The 23,482-nt window shown below is 40.8% G+C and overlaps 1 protein-coding gene across 1 annotated transcript; it reads left to right on the top strand.

Moving 5' to 3' along the window:
* Window positions 1–2,009: 2,009 nt before the first annotated feature.
* PRRG4 (proline rich and Gla domain 4) lies at window positions 2,010–21,559 on the top strand. The gene is made up of 6 exons (XM_063437296.1): window positions 2,010–2,315; window positions 14,067–14,179; window positions 16,541–16,704; window positions 18,300–18,348; window positions 18,659–18,785; window positions 20,627–21,559. Exons 1-6 carry the CDS (start codon window positions 2,275–2,277, stop codon window positions 20,853–20,855), a joined length of 723 nt encoding a protein of 240 aa, XP_063293366.1. The 5' UTR covers window positions 2,010–2,274; the 3' UTR covers window positions 20,856–21,559.
* Window positions 21,560–23,482: the final 1,923 nt, after the last annotated feature.

The following is a 23,482-nucleotide window of genomic DNA, read 5'->3' as shown; positions in this document are numbered from 1 at the left end:
TCTGATTGCTCCCAAGTCCCAAACAATGAGCTAAGCCCTGTACCACCAGACCTTGCTCAGACAGGCGCTTCCAGCTCTGTATTGGACGTAGTGGAGGAGGGGAGCCTGGGGGACCCAAGGGTAGAAAACAACTTGACTACTTACTCTCTCGCACTCCGGTCACCATAATCACCACAGCAGTTGGGGTATTTGGAGTGTTCCTTTAAAAGGATACTCTGGCTGCTGTTTGGATACGTTTTGTACTTATATTCATACTGCATTGTTTACCTATTTATGTATCTGTAGTTGCTCTCCTTAGCCTTACTAAATAATAAAATGGGCATCTCTGTTGAAAGTGCCATGGCTCCATGGCTTGGAGTAATTCGGCCTTTATTTAACTTGTTGAACATTGAGTCTTATGGATGGAATAAGTGTTTTAGTCCATATTCCGGGCTTTATTTATGCATCTCATAACATATAGATGTATTTTAATACTTGCTTATGCATGCCAAACTTCTGCTCATGGAAAAATAGTAATATTAAAAAAAATGTGAAAGTCCTAACGTCACTCATGTCAAAAATAACAATGCAAAAAAATATAAAATAAAATAGAAAACTTCTGCATCAATCTGTAAAAAACAAACTGCGTTGATTGTAATATGGACGTCCAGCCTTTGTGAGTAACAGGAGGTTAACGTAAGCCCTTGCATTTTATTTTTGAGGATAATTTTGTTCTCCATAATGGATGTGAAGAACACTGTATTGTATTTTGGTGAGTGACCATCATTTGTTTTTTTTTTGTTATTACAATGGGCACAGTTTATCCCTGGATAGTAGGCGCTCCCAGGGCTGCATTATCCATAAGGTGGCAGAGGCGTTCGTCTAGGGCTTAGGATCAGACAGGTGCCCGGGGAGGGACTGTCTGTGTCTAGAGCTCTGGCTCTGGCTGTGAGGTAAGAGTGCATTGTTGTCGTTCTACCTCAGCCAGCATGGAGATCTTTTTAAACTGTGCCCTGTGACCCCTCACCTGCTAGAAGGAGCCTTGTGATCTGCACCTTTGTCTGGTGCAGAGCACTTTAAGTGAGTGCTACCGCCTGATCCCTCAGAGCTTCTCACTGACTCAAAGCACCACAGCCAGCGCTGTAAGTCATTAACTGAGCCCAGACCAAGAGGGAGCTCTTAAATCGCTCTCTCCACCCAATATGGGTGCAGACAACAATGCTCCCCTACTGGACCACCAGTGTGCCTCCACCAAATCACCAGGGAAGGTAAGCAGGAGGAGGCCCCAGTCTGGCATTATGCCTAGGCCACCCCTATGGAGTTTCTATTTGGAGGTGGATGGTTCTACACTGGCTATATATCATGTGGTCCTGATGACCTCTATATTGATGAGTTTCTCACAAATTCAACATATTTTATGATATACTGTTTACAATCTTCCTAATGGAAATACAAAAAGCATACATCTGTTTATTTTATGGAGAGGTCAAGGAAGACACGAAAGGGGGTATCAGAATTTATAATTCGTGTAATCTTTAGGGAACCTTTTTTTTCTTGTATTATTAGAGAATATTGGAACGGACTGAACTTTCTATTGCATTACATGTTGTACAGATTTACAATAAATACTATTATTTATCTGTGGAAAGACAGTTTATTATTGGACAATTTCCCATTAATAACCAACGTTCTGATTCCCATAGATTGTAACAGTTTACAAATGACGGTATGTACCCATTCTATTTTATTATTCTGCCACATAAATGCTATTGTTGTGTGTGTTGGTTATTGGTAATTCTAGAAATGAATAGATCGTATTCTTAGTTAGTTTTACAACATTTTGGTAACAGAGGACAGGAATCTCCAGGTCCATAGCGGTGAAAAGATAAAGCTTAATCACTAAAATCACGTTTCCCTGTTTCAAGACAAGACAGGCTGGTTACATGCTTATTCCCATCCCTTTCAGGGAGGAGTTTACTTTCTAAATTCACAAATCCTTTTGACACTTTTCTTCCTGTTTGTACGATAAATGGGTGTATATGAGAACTGCATTCACATCCCTGTTACAGTATCACTTAATCACTTGGTCTTTTCTCCTGGATGTACAGGCTGGATTTAAACCAGGGCTTCCTGATTTTTAGCTAACCGTCCTGTGCGGGTAAAAACGAGAAACTGTCATTTCAGTATTCTGGATAGACTTTGATCTCTATATTCCTCGTGTATGCCTAGCAGTGAAGGAATCTACAGACAGATATTAGAACAACGACTGATACAACCATTAATCTACGTTTACTGATGAGTCTATTTAACCTGGCTTACCTGGATCCTGTCTTAAGGTAAAGTGTTATCTGTACGTTCATTTATTAGCTGGTTTTCCAAAATGCTGACTGTAGAGACTTATAACACTACAACCTGACAGGTGAATTATATTTATAGAACGCAAGTTAGCACTTTATTTAAGTATGCCTCTCGTTACCTGCTAGAAAGCACAGTCTCTCAGAGATTATATGTTCAAGAGCAGCGGTAGGCAACTTTCAGCACGCCAGATGCTGTGGACTATATTTCCTGTGATGCTTTGCCAGCATTTTGGCTCTAACAGGATAATGGGAGAGGTAGTCCACAACGTCTGGAGTGCCGATGGTTGCCTACGCCTGCATTAGACCATCACTGGAACTGTGGCTGGGAATGGTTGGTAAAACGCAGTTGGATTTTTTTTTTTTTTTGATAGTGTAGTTTGGGATGTTACCCTCGAGATAAAAGAAAGGTGACCATTGGCTGTCAATTTAAAAATCTGCTTTGGCATCACTTATATGTGTTTCAAGGGGTAATAACTAATGGTAAAACATGGGTTGGCATAGCACAGCCACAGCACTGAGTACATTCGCTGAACATGGTTATGGGCTGTGTCCCCATGCCTCCCAGCCAGTGTCCCTAGTGTCTGTGTCCCCATGTCTCCCAGTGTCTGTGTTTCCATGTCTCTCAGTGTCCCTAGTGTCTTAGTTTCACCAAATGTCTGTGTCCCCATGTCTCCCAGTGTCTGTGTCCCCATGTATCTGTGTCCCTTGTGTCTGTGACCCCATTTCTCCCAGTGTCCCCAAATGTCTGTATCCACAAGTGCCCCCATGTCTCCCAGTGCCCCCTTGTGTCTCAGTGCCCCCATGTGTTTCAGTGCTCCCATGTGTCTCAGTGTCCCCATGTATCTCAGTGTCCCCTAGTATCCTAGTGACACGGGACACACTAAGACATTGGGACACTGGGAGAAATGGGGACACAGACACTGGGAGATTGGGGGACTGGGCAACATGGGGACACTGACACTGTGATATATAGGGACACTGATGCCAGGCTGGCCTTTCAATTCTTTGGACAGACATGCCCCCTTTTTGGGCATGTTCGCCCCTTTTGGCAGTTCTGGTCACGTGATTTGCGTCAGTGGCCCACCCTTTTAGCCCGCCCATTGACTTCCTGTTTCACTGGACACCGCTGTTAGGGGCATGAATTTAATTGAAAGATGAAAGCATAAATTAGAGAGAGATTAGCATAGAGTATGTGTTTTATTATAGCTGCATCCTTTCCCTCCAACACCATCTCCATCAGATACACGACGCTTGGGAGGTAAGACTGTTTTAGTGTTTTTGGTCGATAAGATTCTGTAATTAGGCCCATCATAGTTGTCAGCACCAGGCCCACTGGGCTCTTAATCTGGCCCTGACCCGGTGCGTCTGGTACTTTGCATGCTGATGTGTAGATTATTTTGTGATCTATTTTATAATGAAACTCCTAGTGTCTGTCTGTCTGACAGCCACTATACAGGAATGGTGATTAGAGAATGTAAACATTGCGTTATTAAGATTAAGTGGTTTTGATGCTTAGAGTGTCAATATAACTTACTGTAAATAAATTAAAATCTGGAGAGATTAGTATAATATGGGGGGGGGGGGGGGGGTGGTAGCAGTGGAGCTGGGCTCCCAAGATATTTGTCCACTGATGCTTGCAGAGCTACTTCTAAATCATATTACTGAGCTGTGGGCCAAATTCACAGTACAGCAGTATCCTTGTGAATGGCAATAAATTGCATCGTGGGTCCCATCATGCTCGGTGTTCACTTTTTTTAGAAGTAAAGATGAGAAATTAAAAGCACAAGAACATCAGTGGAAATTGCTGATTGTCACATTACCTGGCGGCTTAGTAAAAACCTCTTAAAACAGCCCACTGTGGTGATTATGATGTGAGGAGTACCCTAAACCCCATTTCCTGGTTATAGGAGGTTTGGCCTCTTACCGAGTCCTGCCAGGCTCCTGGTCTCCTTTAAAGCTGACTGTGACGTTCATCGTGCTTCTGCGGAGCCAGATACTGATCCTGCCGGCCATTCATTGGCTGACTGCTTTCAGCCAGTAATTGCGGCTCTATGCACAGGAAAATGCGTAGAATTGACAGCCCGGAACTCTAGTTCCGGGCTGGCTGATGACAATCCAGTGACGCAGCCAGAGATGGAGATATACCTCCAGCAGCAGAAGGGGTTCTCTTCGTATGTGCAGCTTTTCATATCGAAACGCCGCACATACAGACTCCAGACACCATGACCACTTCAAATCACCGAAGTGATCATGGTGCTTGCAGTATCCCTCTTATAATAATGTTCAGCCATTCTTTTACTCTACTGTTCGCTTGTATGGAGCCAAATAGATTATAAGAAAGAGGTTTTGTAATAAACTCGATTTGTGATTTCTATAGGCACAGTGTTGTTGCTCCTTCTATGGCTAGGATTGAGCAATCTCCATGCATAGTAATGTACAGATCACTTGGAAGGTACATTGTTTGATGTCCCTCCCTGATTACCCAATCTACGACAGGTTTCATGTGATTGTTAAGGAGGAGGGGACGTTCTGCTGTTAATCCTGTTGTAGCCGTCGTTTCAGTTCAGTCTCTTCAAATACTACTTTGTTTCCACATGTTTTCCCACAATGCACAGCAAAAGGTGTGTATTAGTAGCTATAAAAATAGTCCATTTATATTATTACATTCACTACCTGAAGGCACACAGAGCAGCTGCCTTGCAGAATGACACCGTACAAGATACACGTCGCTAGATTCCCATAAATGCTGTCATATCGAAGTTAGAAAAGAGTCAATTCGTTTAATAAAGATGTAGGATATTTTTTTACGTTCAAATATAGTTTTTTGTTTTTTTTAAAGAGGATATTTTCATAAGAAACAAAATACGTTTAAAATGGACAAAAAAACCCAGAGAAAGTATAAAAATACACACAATCATACAAAGGTTTACATATAATACTATGAAATATCTTTCTATCATCTTGCCAGATTGTAAACAGTCTTGATAGATAAATACATAAACCCTTACAAACCCTAGACGTAGAAAATTCGATACATCAGGAGAGACAATATATGGGAAAGAAATACAAAAAAAACCCCACAAAATTTAAAGGATCACTATATGGTCAGGAACACAAACATGTATTCCTGACCCTATAGTGCTAAATGCTAAACCCACCATATAGAATTTTTAGCCAATCCAATGCTTTCCCATAGGGATAGCATTGGATTGGCTTAAATCGGCATGGGCGGGGCCACACACCGAAGCATAGTCATGAAGAGATGCTGATTGGCCATTGGTTTGTGCTGGCTCTGCCCCTGATCTGTCTCCATGACAATCTCAGCCAACCCAATGCTTTCCTATAGGGAAGCATCACTACTTCTGATGATGTCAGCCAAGGAGGCAGAAGCAAAGCCAACAGCAGTAGACTGGAATAAAGGTAAGCTTTTACTATATTTAGGTGGGAAGGGAAGCTAGATGGTGTTTGTAACACTATATGGTCAGGAAAACATGTTTGTGTTCTTGGCCCTATAGTGTTCCTTTAATATATAGTAGATTGTTTAAGATAGGATCTTCAAATATTAATTTGGATCTTAGAAAATCTGCTATTCTTAGATAGGTATAATATTTTTTTGAAAGCAGTTTAAATTTATTTTGTAATAGGCAAAATTAACTTATATTATTATTATCGATCAAATCTTTCTCAGATATTAAAGTCAAAAAGATAAAATGCAATTATTTCTATAGGTGCTAAATGTGTATCAACAAATCCCTATTCTTAAAAATGTTGTTTTTTAATCATGATATAGATCAGGGGTAGGCAACCTTTTAGCAGCACTGTGCCGATATAGGATTGTGATGTCCCGTAGCGTGCCGGTCCTATTTTTTAAAATTGAGGTGTGTATGCTGCCGTATTCTGCTTGTGTTATTTTTATTGTAATTGCTTTGTATCTTTGTATTTGTGCGTATATGAGCTATTATATTGTATAGGTTCAGGAGTAGTTTGTGGTATCGTGTACCTATGAATGTGGGTTGTGTATGGGGGCTGCTTGTGGAATTGTGTGTGTGGATGGATATGTCACATTGTGTGTTTGGTAGGGTGTGTATGTGTGGGGGCTGTTTAGGGTATTGCATGTGAGAGGCTGCATGTGGGGTTGTGTGCATGTATGTGGATTGTTATCGGGTTACGTTTGTGTGGATTGTGTGTATGTTTGTTTGTGGGCTGTTCGCATTATTTGTATGAGTGGAGGCTTGTTCTGCAGGTCTGTGTATATCTAGCAGTGTGGGTGGCTTCCCTGGGTTCCAGTGGGGACCAGGCTGGCCAGGTACAGGTGAAGGGCAGGAGCTGCAATATCCGCGGTGGGCTGCTCTACCACAGTGTGGATTCCCATTCACAAGTGCTGGGAGGAAGTGATCTGAGGTCACTTCTTCTACGTGCTGCAATGCATAAATTGAGGATTGTCCTTCACCACCTTTTCGTATTAGCAGATATCTGAAGTTTCACTGGGACTCCTGATAGGCCAGGGCCTGTTTAGCTCTAGCAGCCATGAGTGCCGTGCAAAGACACTTTGAGTGCCGTGCATGGCACATGTGCCGTAGGTTGCCTACCCCTGATATAGAGTAATAGGTATCAGAAATAATCTTATTATTATTCATATTTTTATATTTTTCTGGTTTAAACCAATATATCATATCATATGATGGCTCAACATTATTAAAACATAATATTTCAAATAGATACCATAAAGGGGAGGTTCTTTGTTCATATTCCAGGCCAAATAATGAGTTAACATATTTGCATCAGCTACTTCCATAATATTTGAAAAATACATACTGGCCTCAGCATAGTTTCTATACATATTTCTAACTGATATTCTTGATTTTTTATGACCCCATATGAATTTTAGAATTTTTTTTTGAAAGGAGTTTAACATCTTTCTAGGAACCTTTACGGGAATAGATCTTATAAATCTTACACATTAGATATGACCAAGCAGGGCCAGACCGGGAAAAAAATTAGGCCCGGGCATTTTTCAATCAGGGGGCGGGGCCAGAGAGGAGCGGGGCCAGAGAGGGTGTGTTTTGTCATCACTAATGACAAGCATGCCCCCTCTCAAAGTGAGCATGTTAGTTCAATGCGCAGAGCCCCGCTGAAGAGCTCTGGCATTAGAAAAAGGCCCTGTGTATGTAAGAGGGGTGCTCTGTGTGAGGGTGTTTTTATCTGCCGTCACATTCTAGGTTTCTAATTTTCTTTGTCTGTTAACTCACTGAGGGTTATTTTATATATTATATATATATATATATATATATATATATGTGTGTGTGTGTGTGCTGTATATGTGTGGGAGTGTGCTGTGTGTGTGAGCGAGGGTGCTGTCTGTCTGAGGGTGCTGTGTGTGTCTGGGGGTGCTGTGTGTGTCTGGGGGTGCGCTGTGTGTCTGGAGGTGCGCTGTGTGTGTCGGGGTGCTGTGTGTGTCTGGGGGTGCGCTGTGTGTGTCTGGGGGTGCTGTGTGTGTCTGGGTGCTGTGGGTAACCGCGGCAATGCTCAGAATCCCGCGAGAGGACCAGGCGGAGCTGCTGGCTAGAGCTCCGTCGGTCCTCTCTCCTGCCTCCCTCCCTCCCCAGCTGGCGGCCGCATGTCAGTGCCTGTGGGCCGGTGAGGGAGATCTGCCTAACCAGGAAACATACAGACAACTCCATTTTCCTGATATTTATTTTAATTCTGAAAGAAGGTAATTATTATTAATATTAACTATTTGATTTAAAGCAAAACTTAATTTGAGTAAAAGTCATATTCTCTTAATATCTCTAAAACTTCTGGAATAGATTTATCCAGATCGTTAAGAGTAAGAATTACATTGTCTGCATATAACAGAATTCTACAGTCTATATTCGAGATTGAAATACCTTTTAAAATGCATGAATTAGGTTTATATGCTGCTAATGTTTGTATGAGGTTGGTGTGTGTTTGTTAGTGAGTGTGTTGGCGTGTGTCTGTTAGTGAGTGTTAGCGTGAGTCTGTTAGCGAGTGTATTAGTGTGCGATCTGTTAGTGTGTGTCCGTTAGTGATTGTTAGTGTATCTGTTAGTGTGAGTGTTAGTGTGTGTCTGTTAGTATAAGTGTGTGTCTGTTAGTGAGTGAGTGTGTGTCTGTTAGTGAGTGTGTGTCTGTTAGGGTGTCAGTTAGTGTTAGTGTGTGTCTGTTAGAGTGTGTATGTGTTAGTGAGTGTGTGTTTGTCAGTGAGTGTGTATGAGTGTTTGTCAGTTAGAGTGTACATGTTGGTCAGTGAATGCATATCTGTCTGTTAGTGTATATCTGTGTTTGTCGGTGAATGTGAGTATGGTGTAACTGTGAGTGTAACTATGAATGAGTGAGTGTGTATGTCTGTAAATGTGTGTTTCAGTGAAAGTGTGTGTTGGTTAAATAATGTGTGCGGCAATGACTGTGTATCTGTGAGTGCATGTCAGTGCATGCATCAGTGAGGGCGTGTGTCTGTCAGGAAGAGAAATTTGGAAGGGGGAATGGGGGTTGCCCGAGTTTTGTCATGCCTAGGGCAGCACAAAACCAGAATACACCACTGACTGTTGTATCAGTTCAGTCACTTCACATACGACTCTGTTTCCACATGTTTTCCCACAATGCACAGTAAAAGTTGTGTATTAGTAGCTGTAAAAATAGTCAATTTATATTACTGTAATCACTACCTACAGGCATACAGAGAAGCTGCCTTGCAGAATGACATAGTACAAGATGCACCTCGGTAAATTCCCATAAATGCTTTCCTATTATAAGCTATAGGTGAGTCATCTGCATTAACAAAGATATAGGAATTTTATTTGAACATACTTGCCAATAGTCCAGAATCTGGCAGGTCAGTCCTGATTTTGGACACCTGTGCACAGTACTACTGAGTTATTGAGCAATATACTAATTTATAAAAATGAAGTACATTTTTAGCACTTTTGACCAGGTATATACAGAGATTCCTTTTCTTCAAAAACTTTAACTAGCCAAACTCAGGCAAACAAAGCCTTGATGACTTACGCAGGATAGCTGGAGGACAGTTAGACTCACATTAAATCATGCAAAGGCACAGCTGGCACACCCTTGTACACGCCTGTACCAGTGATGTATAATGCATCACTTCACTTATCCTGTTTAATGTTGGAATCTATACATTAGTTCCCACAGAATTTCAATGACTGAGTTTCCTAACTGACTATTGTAAATGTGCAAATTGTGTTTGTGTTTTGTTTGTTTTTTGGAATTCTTTATTTTTGTTGTGCAGTGATTGACAAACACACTTGTAATGACATATCTACAAGTTGAAATAAGACATAAATATTTTAATTTTCCATACAGGGCATGTCAAGAGTTTATAGAAGGGAAAACGATATTAGATTAGCTAAGCTGCCATGTCTAAGTGGAGAATACGAGTAGGTATGAGTACTGTTAAACATGCTAAGAAAAAATAAAGGGTGGGCTATATCAAGATGAAAACAAGGAGCAAATAAAACACAGGAATCCACTGCATGGTAGATAAAACGGGTTGAAGCTTATGTTGGCAGTTTCGCTTTAGTGAACCTCGTGCACTTTCACCCGATTCACGATTTGCTGGGCTCCTGGAGGAAGATCACAGGTGGGGAGGTAAGGGTTGTGTGGAAGTCCCGAAGAGAAGCCTGCATGCGTGTGCCACAATCTCTCCTGTACAGTAGCCACTATCTTGATGGGTCAAAAGAATCGGAGTTCCAGAATTCCAATCCCTGGCTATCCCCAAACTGCTGCTCTGATTCAGGCCCTCTGGGCCCAGAGAGAGTAATAGTGCCACGTTCCTTAGGCATCCGTTGTGTAGGTAAAGGCGCTCTCTGACCTGTCAGGTTACCAGGAGGCCTCGAGGGCAGTGTGCACTGGTGCAGGTAGATAGTTTGTGTTGGTGACTCAGAGGAATGCAAGCAAATTGCCAGGTCACACTACTGCCATGCCTCTATGTTAGCCCAGAATCTTGTAAAGATGAAATTCAGATTGCTTAATCACAGTCTATACTAAGACTCTAGTTGTGATCTCCGTCATCTAAGAAGCCACGCGGCGCCGGCACCCCTGCACACAACAGCTCTAGGTGCCAAGAGCAGTGGTGGGTGCCCTCCACCAGTCCAAGGGGGAGCACAGGGGGTAGTGCAGAAGTCCTCTCAGTATAACAAAATTCAACTTCTGGAGAGTGGCTGTCCCTCCGACGCTTGTCAGGCTTGAAGGCCACAAAAAGTATAAGTATAAGTTTTAGGAAAGCACCGGATCTGGTACAAAATGATTCACCAGGGTCCCCACTTTGTGCTAAGTCATGTTTTGCGGTGAAAACTTCAAGATGGCAGGTATAAAAAGCTTGTTAGGCAAGCTTTGCTCAGGAGCTTGCTTAGCATGTGTCCAGTCTGGCCCAGCCATGGTTATTGTCCTTTTTAAAAAGGACATCCATTCATTCCTGAAAGCAGTGTTCCTCTAGAACGAAAAGTATGTAACAAAAGGATATTTAGCGTAGCAATGCGCCATTCAACTGGCACGAGGGCTCGGTATATAGGGCACTGGGGGGAAAACCCTTTTCATGTCCAGTGAGTACAAACCTTTGTACAGATAAGTTTCTGGGTATGAAATAAAATTATTTTAGTGCATCGCATAGTCAGTGAATTAAATTATGCAAAACAAACAAAATATAAAAAGATACTTTACTTTAAAGTGCCTTTGTTTTTATTAAGGTAGGCGTACATGATACAGAGTACGCATGTCAAGAGATGCCATATAATTATATGTGATTTCTCCCGTGTGCTAGATAGGCAAGTAGCTCATTTTAAAAATAGAACAGAACTCCAAGATTTTGAATAATGTTAAATAAAATATTATTAGATTAAATAATGTGCCAGGCGTTGCTTCATAACGCCTGCCCCAACCAGCAGGCAATAAGCTAGCCTGCCAAGAGTTAGACTGTGTGCAACCAAAAAGAGCAGATATGGCCTCCATGGAGAGTGGGGGGAGGGAAGGAGGAAGGGGTTACATCACAAGAACATTGGTGCCAAGAGAATGACAGATAAGAAAGCTATAAATTGAAATAAAATAAATAAAAAGAGGAATTCTCTATAGTCATATTAGTCATAAAGAAACACTGAATAAGTACTAGAAACTAGTAGAGGCAAACTAGATATATTCTGGGCAGTCCCTTCCATGTGCTTTGGAGTAAATGGAACATCTCTGTAATTGTCCCAATGATAAGCATTTTTGGAGGACACCTGGAGTTTTAGTGAGTCACCCAGGCCTACAAGACTCGTGCCAGGTACGTGTGGCTTAACAAAGATCCTCTAAAAAGGATGAGTGTCACGGGAATTGTACCCTAACACGCACGAAAGAGGAAACCCACAAAAGGTGGATCCAAAAGGCGTATTACCGAGCCTTAGACATAATGTAATAATATAGCGAGTATCAAGGTCAAGGATACAAAGTCAAGACAAGGCCGGGTCAGGATACCTGAAAATACAAGTCAAATACGAAGCCGATGATAGGATACCAGAAATCACAAGGTCAATACGAAGCCAAGGTTAGGATACCAGAAATCACAAGGTCAATACGAAGCCGAGGTTAGGATACCAGAAATCACAAGGTCAATACCAAGTCGAGGTCAAACACAGAAAATCACTAGGGAATCACTAGGAGCGCAAAGCGAAGATCTATACAGAAACCACGATAGGGCAATGAATGGGGGCTAAAACAAGCCTTAAATAAACTTGGTGACATGGTCACTTTAAGAGTGGGCGTGATGTCATGTGTATATCTATTTATAAACGTCCTACCTCACGGCAGGAGGAGGTCTGCGCGTCTCGATGGAGGTAAGTAATGCCACACAGAGTTTTGAGTCCTCAAATGTGAGTAGTTGCTCCCATATGACCGCAGCTAATACTTACAGCTACGTGCTTGGAAGATGTTCCAACAATCGGGTTGAGCATTAATTCAAAATATGCCATCCAGATGTACTGCTTTGACTTGTTTAGGAGAAAGCATTGTGGAGAAGAGCCAGTGGACACATTGGGAATGCTCCATAACATCAACAATTTCTGCAATGCTATCTTCAAATTGTGTCATCATTGTTGATCATCTAAGATAGATATCTTAGCCGGGCATCTTGCCCCTTGGTGGCATTATCAGGTAAATGGTGCAGCAGAGGAGTGAGCCTGCCAAATATCTACAAAGTCTTCCTTAAATACTTTACTTGAAGGTGTAAATATACTCACGGACCACTGCTAGGTGAGCTTGGAATAGGTTACGTCTCGTCAGAGGTCTTTAAATATATCAGCCTTAGTTGCAAGAGTTCATTCTTCATCCTCTAATAAGATCTCCATGTCCACTGTAGCTAAAATTGGGTCAAGGGTTTCCAAATCATGTTCTTCAAACAAGGTAGTAGGAGATTATTATTATTATTATTATTTTATCATATTTTGTAACCTTCCAAATTCTATCAGGCCAATCCTGTTCTGAACTGCATCAATTTGATGATACATAAAAGTGTCAGTTAATGCTTTAAGTGTTGATGCACCACAATAAAACCTTGAATAGATTTAATCATTTTTGGTAGACTTTTTCTCCCCTCATTTCAACAATTTGTAGGTTACAGATAAAGGCATGCACCTTCTGAGATGCCCTGTTCCAGAAGGGAATTTTTTTCCTACGTCTGTTCTTTATTCAGCTGATACAAAAATAAGGTAGCACAAAATATACAAATAATTTGATAGGGCACTTAGAGCTCTCATAAATAGAAGGTAGTCTTTGCCAAATGTAACACGAAGATTTAATTCACAGTCTGTTCAGAGCGCATGACCCACAATATATCTTTGCGATCAGTCTGTATTTCCAAGGTATAGATATTGTAATACATTGCAATAGATTGTTGACCCATGTACAATAGTCTAGTTTATAAGTGAACATTTTGTTAGAGCAAGAGTGTTGTCAAATCCATACAACAAATGTTTGTATGAGCTATTCCAAAGGATTTTACATAGTTGCTTAATCACGTACTTCCAACTTGGGACTCACTCAGAAGAACCAGAACCTCTAAAGACTGTATTGAGGAACATCTATAACGTTAGGAATACAAACGTGTGTTCCTTAGGTTATAATGTTCTACTGTCCATTTAGATTCAGGGGCCGAGTCTCTCTTAATTTAAATTAAGTATTTTACTGACAAGACTCACTCCGTACAACTTCCCTCTACGCCTCCCTTGCCATCTTCCTGAATGCTGTCTACTCTTTGTCTTCTCTTCCAATCAAATGCTTCTTATAGCAAAGTATTAAATCCAATGCTTCCTTATGATAAGCATTAGAGGTCGTCAACGTCCTCCGGAAAACAGCCACTAGAGGTGTGTTTAGCCCTAAAAAAAACCCCAATGCTATCTGTTCAGCAGGACAATGCTTTACATTGCAGGACGAAAATGACAGGACCTCTGCACCCAGACCACTTCATTGACCTATAGGGAAGTTATCAATAAATGTCAAGATCCAGAATAATATTGTATTTTGTACACCTCAAAAACTCAATAGTGAATTAACCATTTTAAAATATTATTATTTCTGTACAATTTACACACTGCTAAAGGAAATCAATTCATTATGTTAAATCTTATGGACAATAGCTACCGTGGTAACTTCCATTTCTCCATTTATATGTATTGGACACCGGCTTCTTGATATCGTTCACATGGTGCCATTTGTTTTCTAGATATAGGATTTCAATCTTGCTCTTACTTGGACATTCGACATCTGTGGCGTTTGGGTTTCCCCATTGTGCAAAGAACATACTCGAATCCAAGTCATTGAAGAGCGATAAAGAAGGTATTACAGCATCAAAATTGAAGCATAGCTGATATTTTCCAGTTGAGCTGTTTTGACCTTAAAATTCACTTTGAATTATAAACTGGGTATAAATATTTCAGTGGAGACATTTAAGGAAGGTAATTCTTGAATATTTGTATTTTGAAACATACTGTCATTTAGCAGAGAGAGAGAAACCATTCAGGGCATTCTGTGACCACAGCAGGATCAGAATGAAAATGGTAAAGTGTAACTATAATAGTTTAGTGGATTTAGACAATCTATTCCAGAGGAATTATCTAGAGGTTAATTATGCTATTGTAATTCACTAATGTATGAATTGCCTGGAATTACAATTATGTATACAGTGCCAACATATTCTGCAGCGATGTACAATACGTGAACAAGACAAGCAAAACACGTACGTAAAGGACGCCCTGCCCAAATGAGCTTGCAATCTAAATTTCAATGTGAATAGCTCAACTGAAAAATTCACTTTGAATTGTGTTTAAATCCAGTTCACTAGAAGGAAAAAAGCAACGATCATGACCAAAAAACAATTTCAGGGTTTCTAAATGCTGAGCTTATAACATTTAAAGTCCCAGAGGATTGTGTGATGATTGGTTACTGGGCGTAGTCACCCGTTAGTAAATAACAACTCTAGGTCTGTGTTTCCCAACCCAGTCTTCAAGGCTCCCAAAGGGTAGATACAGAAATTGGAAAATCTCTGTATCTACTGGATGCAGTGTGTGTGAGGGGTGCAGTGTGAGTGTGTGTGTACGTTTGAAGAGTACAGTGTGACTGTGGGGCAGTTGTGTGTGGGTGTGTAGTGTGTGAGCATTGCAGGGTGGGTGTGCAAGGGTTGCAGTGTGTGTTTGAGGAGGACAGTGTGTGAGCGGTGCAGTGTGTGTTTGTCAGGGGGCAGTGTATGTCAGGTGCCAGTGTATGTCAGGGCTGCAGTGTGTGTGTGTGTGTGTGAGCGGTGCAGTGTGTGTGTGAGCGGTGCAGTGTGTGTGTGTGTGTGAGGGAGAAATGTGTGTAGGGAGGCAGTGGGGGTGTATGGGGGTCAATGTGTGTGAGTGAGGGGTACAGTGTGTGTGTGTGTGTGTGTGTGTGTGTGTGAGTGAGGGGTACAGTGTGTGGATAAAGGGTGCCGTGTGTGTGATGAGTGCAGTTTGTGTGTATGAGGGACATTGTTTGTGTGAGGAGTGCAGTTTGTGTTTATGGGGTGCAGTGTGTTTGTATGAGGGGCAGTGTTTGTGTGAGAGGTGCAGTATGCGTGTATGGGGACAGTTTGTGTGTGTGTGGGGCAATGTGTGTGTGGGGGGCAGTTTATGTGGGTTTGGGCAATGTGTGTATGGGGGGCAGTGTGTGTGTATATGACGGGCATTGTTTGTGTGAGGGGTGCAGTATGTGTGTATGGGGGGGGTCAGTTTATGTGTGTGTGTGTGTGTGTGTTTGTGTGAGGGGGCAGTTTATGTGTGTGGGGGGCAATGTGTGTATGGGGTGCCGTGTGTGTGTATGAGGGGCAGTGTTTGTGTGAGGGGTGCAGTATGTGTGTATGGGGGGCAGTGTGTGTGTGTGAGGGGCAGTGTCTGTGTGAGGGAGGCAGTATGTGTGTATGGGGGGTCAGTTTATGTGTGTGTGGAGCAATGTGTGTATGGGGGGGCAGTGTTTGTGTGTGGCACACATTTACACATTCCTGCACACACTCACATCATTGTATTTTTCCCTGGGGTCCAGTGGGGATCTGCTATCTGGAGATCTCCTTCCTGCTCCTTACTGCTCCCTTACGCGCGCAGTTTAGTGATGCCGGGTGCCAGAATATGACGTCAAAATCCGGCACCACTACAGACGGCGCTCGAGGGAGCAGGAAGACTGAGCTCCTCCAGCGACCTCTCAAAGGTCCCGATGGGTACGTTTTAGCAGAGTAGTGACTGCAATGAGGAGAAAGCAGGTGCCTACTCTGCTTTAACACTAAGCATGTACTCACAGCTCGCCGGGCTGCAAAGATGTCTATTGTGGGCCGTGAGTTTGACATGCTTGCTCTAAAGTCATACCAGCCCTAAAAGTTACTCTCCACTGTAAGCCATAGTATACTCACCAGTAGTGAATTTATACTTGCCAGAGTTACATTTTCACTTGCCAATAGCTAGTGTTTTGTGGAATTGTTGAACCCCTATTTAGAAATAGCTATTTTATTATATCATAATTATTTATATGTTTATTTTATTCACTGTCACCAAATCAGTCTTTTGGTTTCCTTTGTATAATGGTTTTGCCTATGGCTTTCTTTTATTCTCTTTATAGGTTTTTTAAGTTAGATTGATTGCCTGTGTCACATTTATTTATTTAGTAAATGTTGATTTATTTATTTTTTAGTGTTTACCAGTGAAGAAGATGCCAGCAGTTTTCTTAGACGTCGTTTACTTTACAACCAATTTGACTTTGAAATGTTCGTCTCCGGCAATCTGGAGAGAGAATGTAATGAAGAACTGTGTAGCTACGAGGAAGCCAGGGAAATATTTGAGGATCAAGATGCAACGGTAATTTACATTTTATTTTGTTCAAACAAAAACTTTAGGGACTAAAGGGTCACTTTGGCCCCCTCTCTCACCCACCACTTATCTGATTCCAGCACCGATATCCCTCAGGCTCCTACGCCAACATTAGATAATGGGGGGGCTAATAAGAGTTGGCATTCAGCCTTCCCCAGAGGAAAGCATTGACTCAGTGCTTTCCTGTGGTGTTTTTAGAAGACACTGGACATCATCGTGCAAAGCATGAGGACATCCAGCATCGTTTCATGGAGTCAAACTCTGTGTAAGGCCAAGAAGTGCTCCTAGTGGCTGTCTAAGGCAGTCTTAACCCTGGAACTGTGCATCTGCAGTGCTAAGGGGACAGGGACACCACATCAATGAGATTAAGTAGTCTGGGTGCCTATAGTGTCCCTTTAATAGATTTAGGTGGGTACGTTAATTCTATTATCTAGTTATATTAATTTGTATAATGTTTCATTGAATGGCAGTGTAATTAAATATATAGGCCAATAATTGAATTGTATTCCTAATAAACGCATGCATACTTAGTACAGCAATACAATGCTCTCTGGCATAACACAGGCGGGTGTGTACCTGCAATTTATCATAGCTCAAAATGGACCCAGTACCTGCTATGTAACATCTCCTAGCGGCCTGCTATTACAATGCATTGGTTATTATCAGAGCGTCAGAGTGTGATATCATATCCTAGCAGCCTTTGTTTCCGAGAGTGCAGAACCATGTAAAAAAAACAGTTTACAAGAAAATGCTGGAGTTATAGGCATACCATCCAAGAAATACAAAGGTAAAGTATGTACTAAAGCATGTACTATTTCTCTCAATGGATGCTCAGTGATTGGCGTAGAGCAGGGGTTCCCAACCCAGTCCTCAAGTAACCCCTAGCATTCCAGGATTTAGGGATACCCTGTTGCGTCTAAAGTGTTTTTTTTCCCCCATTGTTTATAAAAACACCATAGACACAACAGGGTAATCCCTTAATCCTGGACTGTTAGGGGGTACTTGAGGACTGGGTTGGGGACCACTGGTTTAGAGCATCCACTGATACTGTGAGCCTGTAATCTTACCTCTTACTGCAGTGCAGGGGGGAAGGAAGTCAGGAGGCTACAGTACCAAATACCAAAGTCTCAATTTAGAGGTTAAACTGATGTTTTAGGGCTTTTTCAAGCAATCATTGGTAATTAGATCTGGTCACATATAGTAACGGCATTTTAGCACTGAAACGGTCAACAAGCTGGTTTAAAGGAAATCAACATCACATAAACCAATGCCATGCTTTAATATATATTTTATATTTTGTATTTCATAACGTATTATAACATTGATTTATTTCTGTTCTAATTATGTCTGCATTAAAATAAGCAAGGTTAATATATTTTTCGTTTGCTCTATTCAGTAAAAGCACAATGGGTAAACAAAACAGTCCTTAGAAAACTACACACAAACACAACATTTTTATTTTTTTTAAGTATAGGATGGAACATGTGTAAACCACTGTATTCTTTACATCAACAACAACAACAAAGTTATGGTGGAATGCTTTTATTTATTTTCTCCTAACGGAAGCTCTTTTTCTGTCTTAGATGACGTTTTGGAAGAAATACACATCTAAGGATGTAACCTCAAGTAAAGGTAAGTTATACAAATACAGTATTGATGCTCCCCCACACCCCTGCCAAAAGAGAATTTCCTTGCACAAATCATGCAGCCTTGCGGTCGCCTGCTCCCCATCAGTTCCTCGATTTTCTGCTGTGTGGTGGTGATCAACAAAGTGTGGTGACAGTTAAGATTAAGAATCTCAACTGTGACATAATAATATTATTATATTTTATTTTTATCACACAAATATACTAATTAATTTGTTGTGCCACTTAGCCACACGGCCAGGAAGGGAAAATGCTGTAAATTAATAGATCTGTTTCTTCCTTGTCTTCTCGGGTAGCACTTGAGATTGATGTGGTGGGACTTCTCACGGGACTCATATCTGCTGGGACATTATTGGTGATCATTGGACTTGTTGTTTATTACGTGTACTCAATGCGCTGTCACCCAAGGAGACACATTAATGTGTAAGTAAAAGTATTATGGGAGAGTGTTAGATGCAGTAATGCATAGCAAATTAAAGTCAGACAAAAAAAAAACATTAAAAGGGAAGGTAAATGATCTATTGTTTGCAAATGATATAAAATAAATAGTAATTGTTGTATATGTGTACTCCCCTCTAATGTAAACGGACCATTTTCTCAGGGGCAGGGTACTTGTGTGCCTCCTTCTTATTCATGTAGCATAAGTCTTGCTCTTAAAGGGACACTATAGTCACAAAATAACTTTAGCTTAATAAAGCAGTTTTTGTGAACAGATTATGCCTCTGAAGTTTCACTGCTCATTTCACTGCCACTGGTGACTCTGTCAGTCGGCATGCACGCATTGAAAATCGCAGAGGCCCTAGCTACATGTCGGGAAACCTAATGAGAGCGACAAGATAAACAAGAGGTGAGAAGGAGGGGAGGCATCAGAAATCCCCAGTAATATGAAGAGGAGTCCCCAGAACAGGCACACACAGCAAGTAAACCCTACTGCAAACAAACCTACATAAGCAATAATAAAATACAATTAAGAAAGGTCACCATCAACTCGTAGCAAGCCTGGCATCCCAAGCCCGGGAGACCTTGACTGCTCAGGGAGTATATGAAGACCAGGACTGCCATCAGGAGGTACAGACAATGCACCTGTAAATGGCACTGCCACCATGCTATAAATGTCTATAAGTAGTTAATTTGTTTCAGTTGTCATTCTTGGGTGTACTCACCCATATATGTATTTAGTAATCATGTTCTGTGTCAGTATGGATGAGTGAGGAGTACATAAGTGACATGATGTTTATGTTACATATACTGAGCATTAACACCTTATTGGTTGGTCACAGTTCTATGGGCCACCTTAGGGTCTTGATACACCTAGATGACTCAATGAAAGAATCCATAGAGTCTGACTTTAGAATCTCCCCAGATCTTCCAAAGAAATATCCCGGTAATATTGTTGCTGCTTCATGGTTTTTATCTAAATAGTATTTGCAGGAATTTTGCTTCCTGCAATGCTTGGAACATATTAAAAAAACGAGAAATGTCCAATATATTCAAGGATGGATTTTAATAGGCTGTGCTATAACTAAGCTAAGAGAAGATACAAACCCAGGGAAAATTCTCTAAAATATTTACATTAGCCAAGTGAAGTAAAGTCATCAATTTTATTGACCTCGCCCCCCAGACAAGGTCCATACTGATTGTATCGCACAAATCCTGATTTCCTGTAACATGGTGCAATATCAAACTTCTATCTCTGTAGGAGTGTAATCGTTTTGCATATCGGACAAAGATTATTTGCGCAATCATACCTCTAATAGTATATTGTCTGACATGTTACTATGGCTATTTCATATTATACTCCCCAATATTATTCTACTACGTGAATTTTAGGGCACCTGACAGGGTTTAAAAAAAAAAAAAATTATTTTGACTCATTACTCGAGTTATTTTAAAAAAGCTCTACAGTTTGTAATTAACATGAAGAAATTACTTGTAGCAGCGAAACGGTCAAGGTTCCCATACAGTAAACCTGTAACTTCCATGCCCCCACAATGCACGGTGTGACTGTTTAATATATTCTGGGAATTTCAGATGAATACGAGGCAGATTGTCTACATTCTATCTATAAACCAAATTTAATCACACCTCTCTATTAGAGGCAGATACTTACGGACTATTGTAGATCCCTTTGAGGGTTGAAATTGAAAAGAGGCAATCGGAAAATGTTTCACTAACTATAAAATGTTTCAACTTGCTAAAACCAACACGAAACTGATTAAATGAATATGTTTTTATTAAATATGGAATTTTATTGTTCTGTATAGATCAGAAGATACCTGCGAATGCAGACGTATATCACACGTGGCAAGCGGAACAGAGGAAGAGCATCCATTACAGCCCATCTATCTGCCTTCGGTGGAGCTAGGTCCACCACCGTACGACCAAGCAGTGATTCCCCTATGTGATTTACCGCCACCACCCTATCCAGGGTCGGAGATAGATGCAAAAGTCTACAGAAAGTCCTACTCAATTCCTGCGTCTCAGGAATTTTAACTCCTCAGTGGGGATTCATGAAACCATGGGAGATAATTATTCCTTATTTTAGAAGGAGAAAGCAATCTCTTTAACAGAGCCATGTGCTAAAGGGAACAAGAGGGGGGATATGGTGAACATACCTGATTGCCAGTGGAAACTTTGCCAAGTGGACCTTATCTTCCAGCAATGTCACTCTATGTGAATGTTCTAGCATGGCCTGTCTATGGTCACAAGTTAATTTGCTGATGAATTTGGTGACCTGGATCGTGACCTATCGTGAAACCAACCAGTGTAAGAGATAGTGGGCCGCTATTTTTTTGTTAAAGTGGTGCACTCTAATCTGTGGTTGGAATAGGATTCTAGAGCATGATGGATCCCGGAAAACTAAACACAGTCATTTATCTTAAAGAGAGAGAGAGAATTTGACACATAATGCGGGTTTGATTATAATTATTATTTTTTTTTATAATTATGGGTATATTAACGTAAGCCGTTTTATACCACTAAGAACGTAACCGTTCTAAGGAGTAGTATATTTATTGTTAGTGTAGCACAACTCTTATGCCTTTTTAAGTGAAGTAACTGACCACACAACACGTACTGCACCCAAAATGCAAAGGCTGCGTTCTGATTTGTAAAGGATAATGGGACTTGTAGGGCGGTGTGCTCTTAGATAAATATTGCTGGTGATGTTCTTTACAATGATAAATAAATCACAACCATGATGTTTATTATTATTGCCATTTATATAGCGCCCACAGATTCCATAGCGCTTTACAATATTATTCACTGTGTCTTGAGCTGACAAAGGTTTAAAATTAGCCGAGTTGGAAAAATCTCCTACATTTATTTATTTCCGCTCTGCTATTTGGACGGTATTTTACACGTATGTTGCCAACTAGCTTCAGTTCACAGTTTAATGAATAATCCATTTAATACAGACACATCGTTACTTTGCCGTCTAACTGCAACCTAAATCATGTGCAAATTGATTGACAAGTGCATAAAGACGACGACATCAGCTGCGTAATCTAAACAAGAATTAAAAACAAACTTTAAAAAGTAGTAAAATTGTTGATTTTAAAATTGCTGCAGTTCTAAGCCGCCCACAGAACTGAGAGTTGGCTCAGAGTGCTTTACGCAGCATCACCTTAATACTACAAAGTGGTGATGGTGCTTATGTGACCCTTTATTAAACATTTAAAGAAAATGAAGCATTACATTTAAAAAACAAATCAGTTCTAGTGGTTTTCGCTATTTTAATAGTGTAATTTCCTGAAAAGTATTGGTTCCTCTGTACACACACCCCAACCTGCAGGCTTTGGTGCTACCGGTATTTCTCAAAGTAGCTGTAATGCAATCTCACGATGATTATGAAAGGTTAATGCACGTCTATCATTAACTTCAGATAGCTGCAATTGTCTGCTAATTTTGCAGAGTACAGAGTGAAGGAAAATACTCCTTTAAATCCTATACATTGTTCTATAACTGTTCTGTGTGATCTAATCCATCCAGCTCAGTATTTGTCAGATTTCTATTGAGAAAGTAGGGCTACTTACTGATCTGGAATGTTTTTGTCCTTAAATGCACGACAAGCAGAGGCTTGCAGCTCAACCAGAACCATGAGAATTATTTTCAGGCTAAGCTATTAAAAAAAACAAGAGAAAAACCCATCACTGAGCATTTGTGGATAAATATGAGTGTGTATGTATGTCTTATTCTGTGACAGCCAGATTAACCCCTTAACTTCCAAGTGGTAGCATACCACCGTCCATCGAGTGGGTCTCCAAATGTAGGTATGTGGAAAGAAAAGAAATATCTCTGATCACTGAGATATTCACTCACGTTAGCATTTGTGGATTACAAAAACAAAAGAATTAAAAATGATGTCCCCGTTTTAGGCCACACTTTGTCTATGAGTAAGTCCGATCCCGTAATGACTGTGCCAGGTGTACAGATATGTTCATGCTGAAGTGTCTTCAATAAAGTTGGCTTTTTTTTCTTACCTTCGTTGTTTGAGTGCTGGGATTCTTTCAAGTTTTGTCTTGATTCAGCTGAACTGGAAGAGTTCTCCAAATTAGCTGTGTTATCAATTCTGAAATTCACTGTGAATACTGAACAATTCACACGTTACTGTACAACCCTGGAGGTTTCTTTCCTGTGAGATGGGCCATTCTAATAAACTAAAGGGGAACGTAAAGCAACATAAAGGGACACTATAGTCACCTGAACAACTTTAGCTTAATGAAGCAGTTTTGGTGTATAGAACATGCCCCTGCAGCCTCACTGCTCAATCCTCTGCCATTTAGGAGTTAAATCCCTTTGTTTATGAACCCTAGTCACACCTCCCTGCATGTGACTTGCACAGCCTTCCATAAACACTTCCTGTAAAGAGAGCCCTATTTAGGCTTTCTTTATTGCAAGTTCTGTTTAATTAAGATTTTCTTATCCCCTGCTATGTTAATAGCTTGCTAGACCCTGCAAGAGCCTCCTGTATTTGATTAAAGTTCAATTTAGAGATTGAGATACAATTATTTAAGGTAAATTCCATCTGTTTGAAAGTGAAACCAGTTTTTTTTTTCATGCAGGCTCTGTCAATCATAGCCAGGGGAGGTGTGGCTAGGGCTGCATAAACAGAAACAAAG

Source organism: Pelobates fuscus, chromosome 12, assembly GCF_036172605.1.
Source record: "Pelobates fuscus isolate aPelFus1 chromosome 12, aPelFus1.pri, whole genome shotgun sequence".
Classification (NCBI taxonomy): Eukaryota; Metazoa; Chordata; class Amphibia; order Anura; family Pelobatidae; genus Pelobates; species Pelobates fuscus.
The sequence above is the reverse complement of the archived record's forward strand: the minus strand, read 5'-3'. Positions and strand labels throughout refer to the sequence as shown.

Bases quoted from the DNA above. Each gene is read 5' to 3' on its own strand.
- PRRG4 (XM_063437296.1), top strand. From the start codon at position 2,275: ATGAGTCTATTTAACCTGGCTTACCTGGATCCTGTCTTAAG. The intron at 16,705-18,299 runs GTAATTTACATT...TTTCTGTCTTAG, and splicing joins TTGAGGATCAAGATGCAACG to ATGACGTTTTGGAAGAAATA. The intron at 18,786-20,626 runs GTAAGTAAAAGT...TGTTCTGTATAG, and splicing joins CCAAGGAGACACATTAATGT to ATCAGAAGATACCTGCGAAT.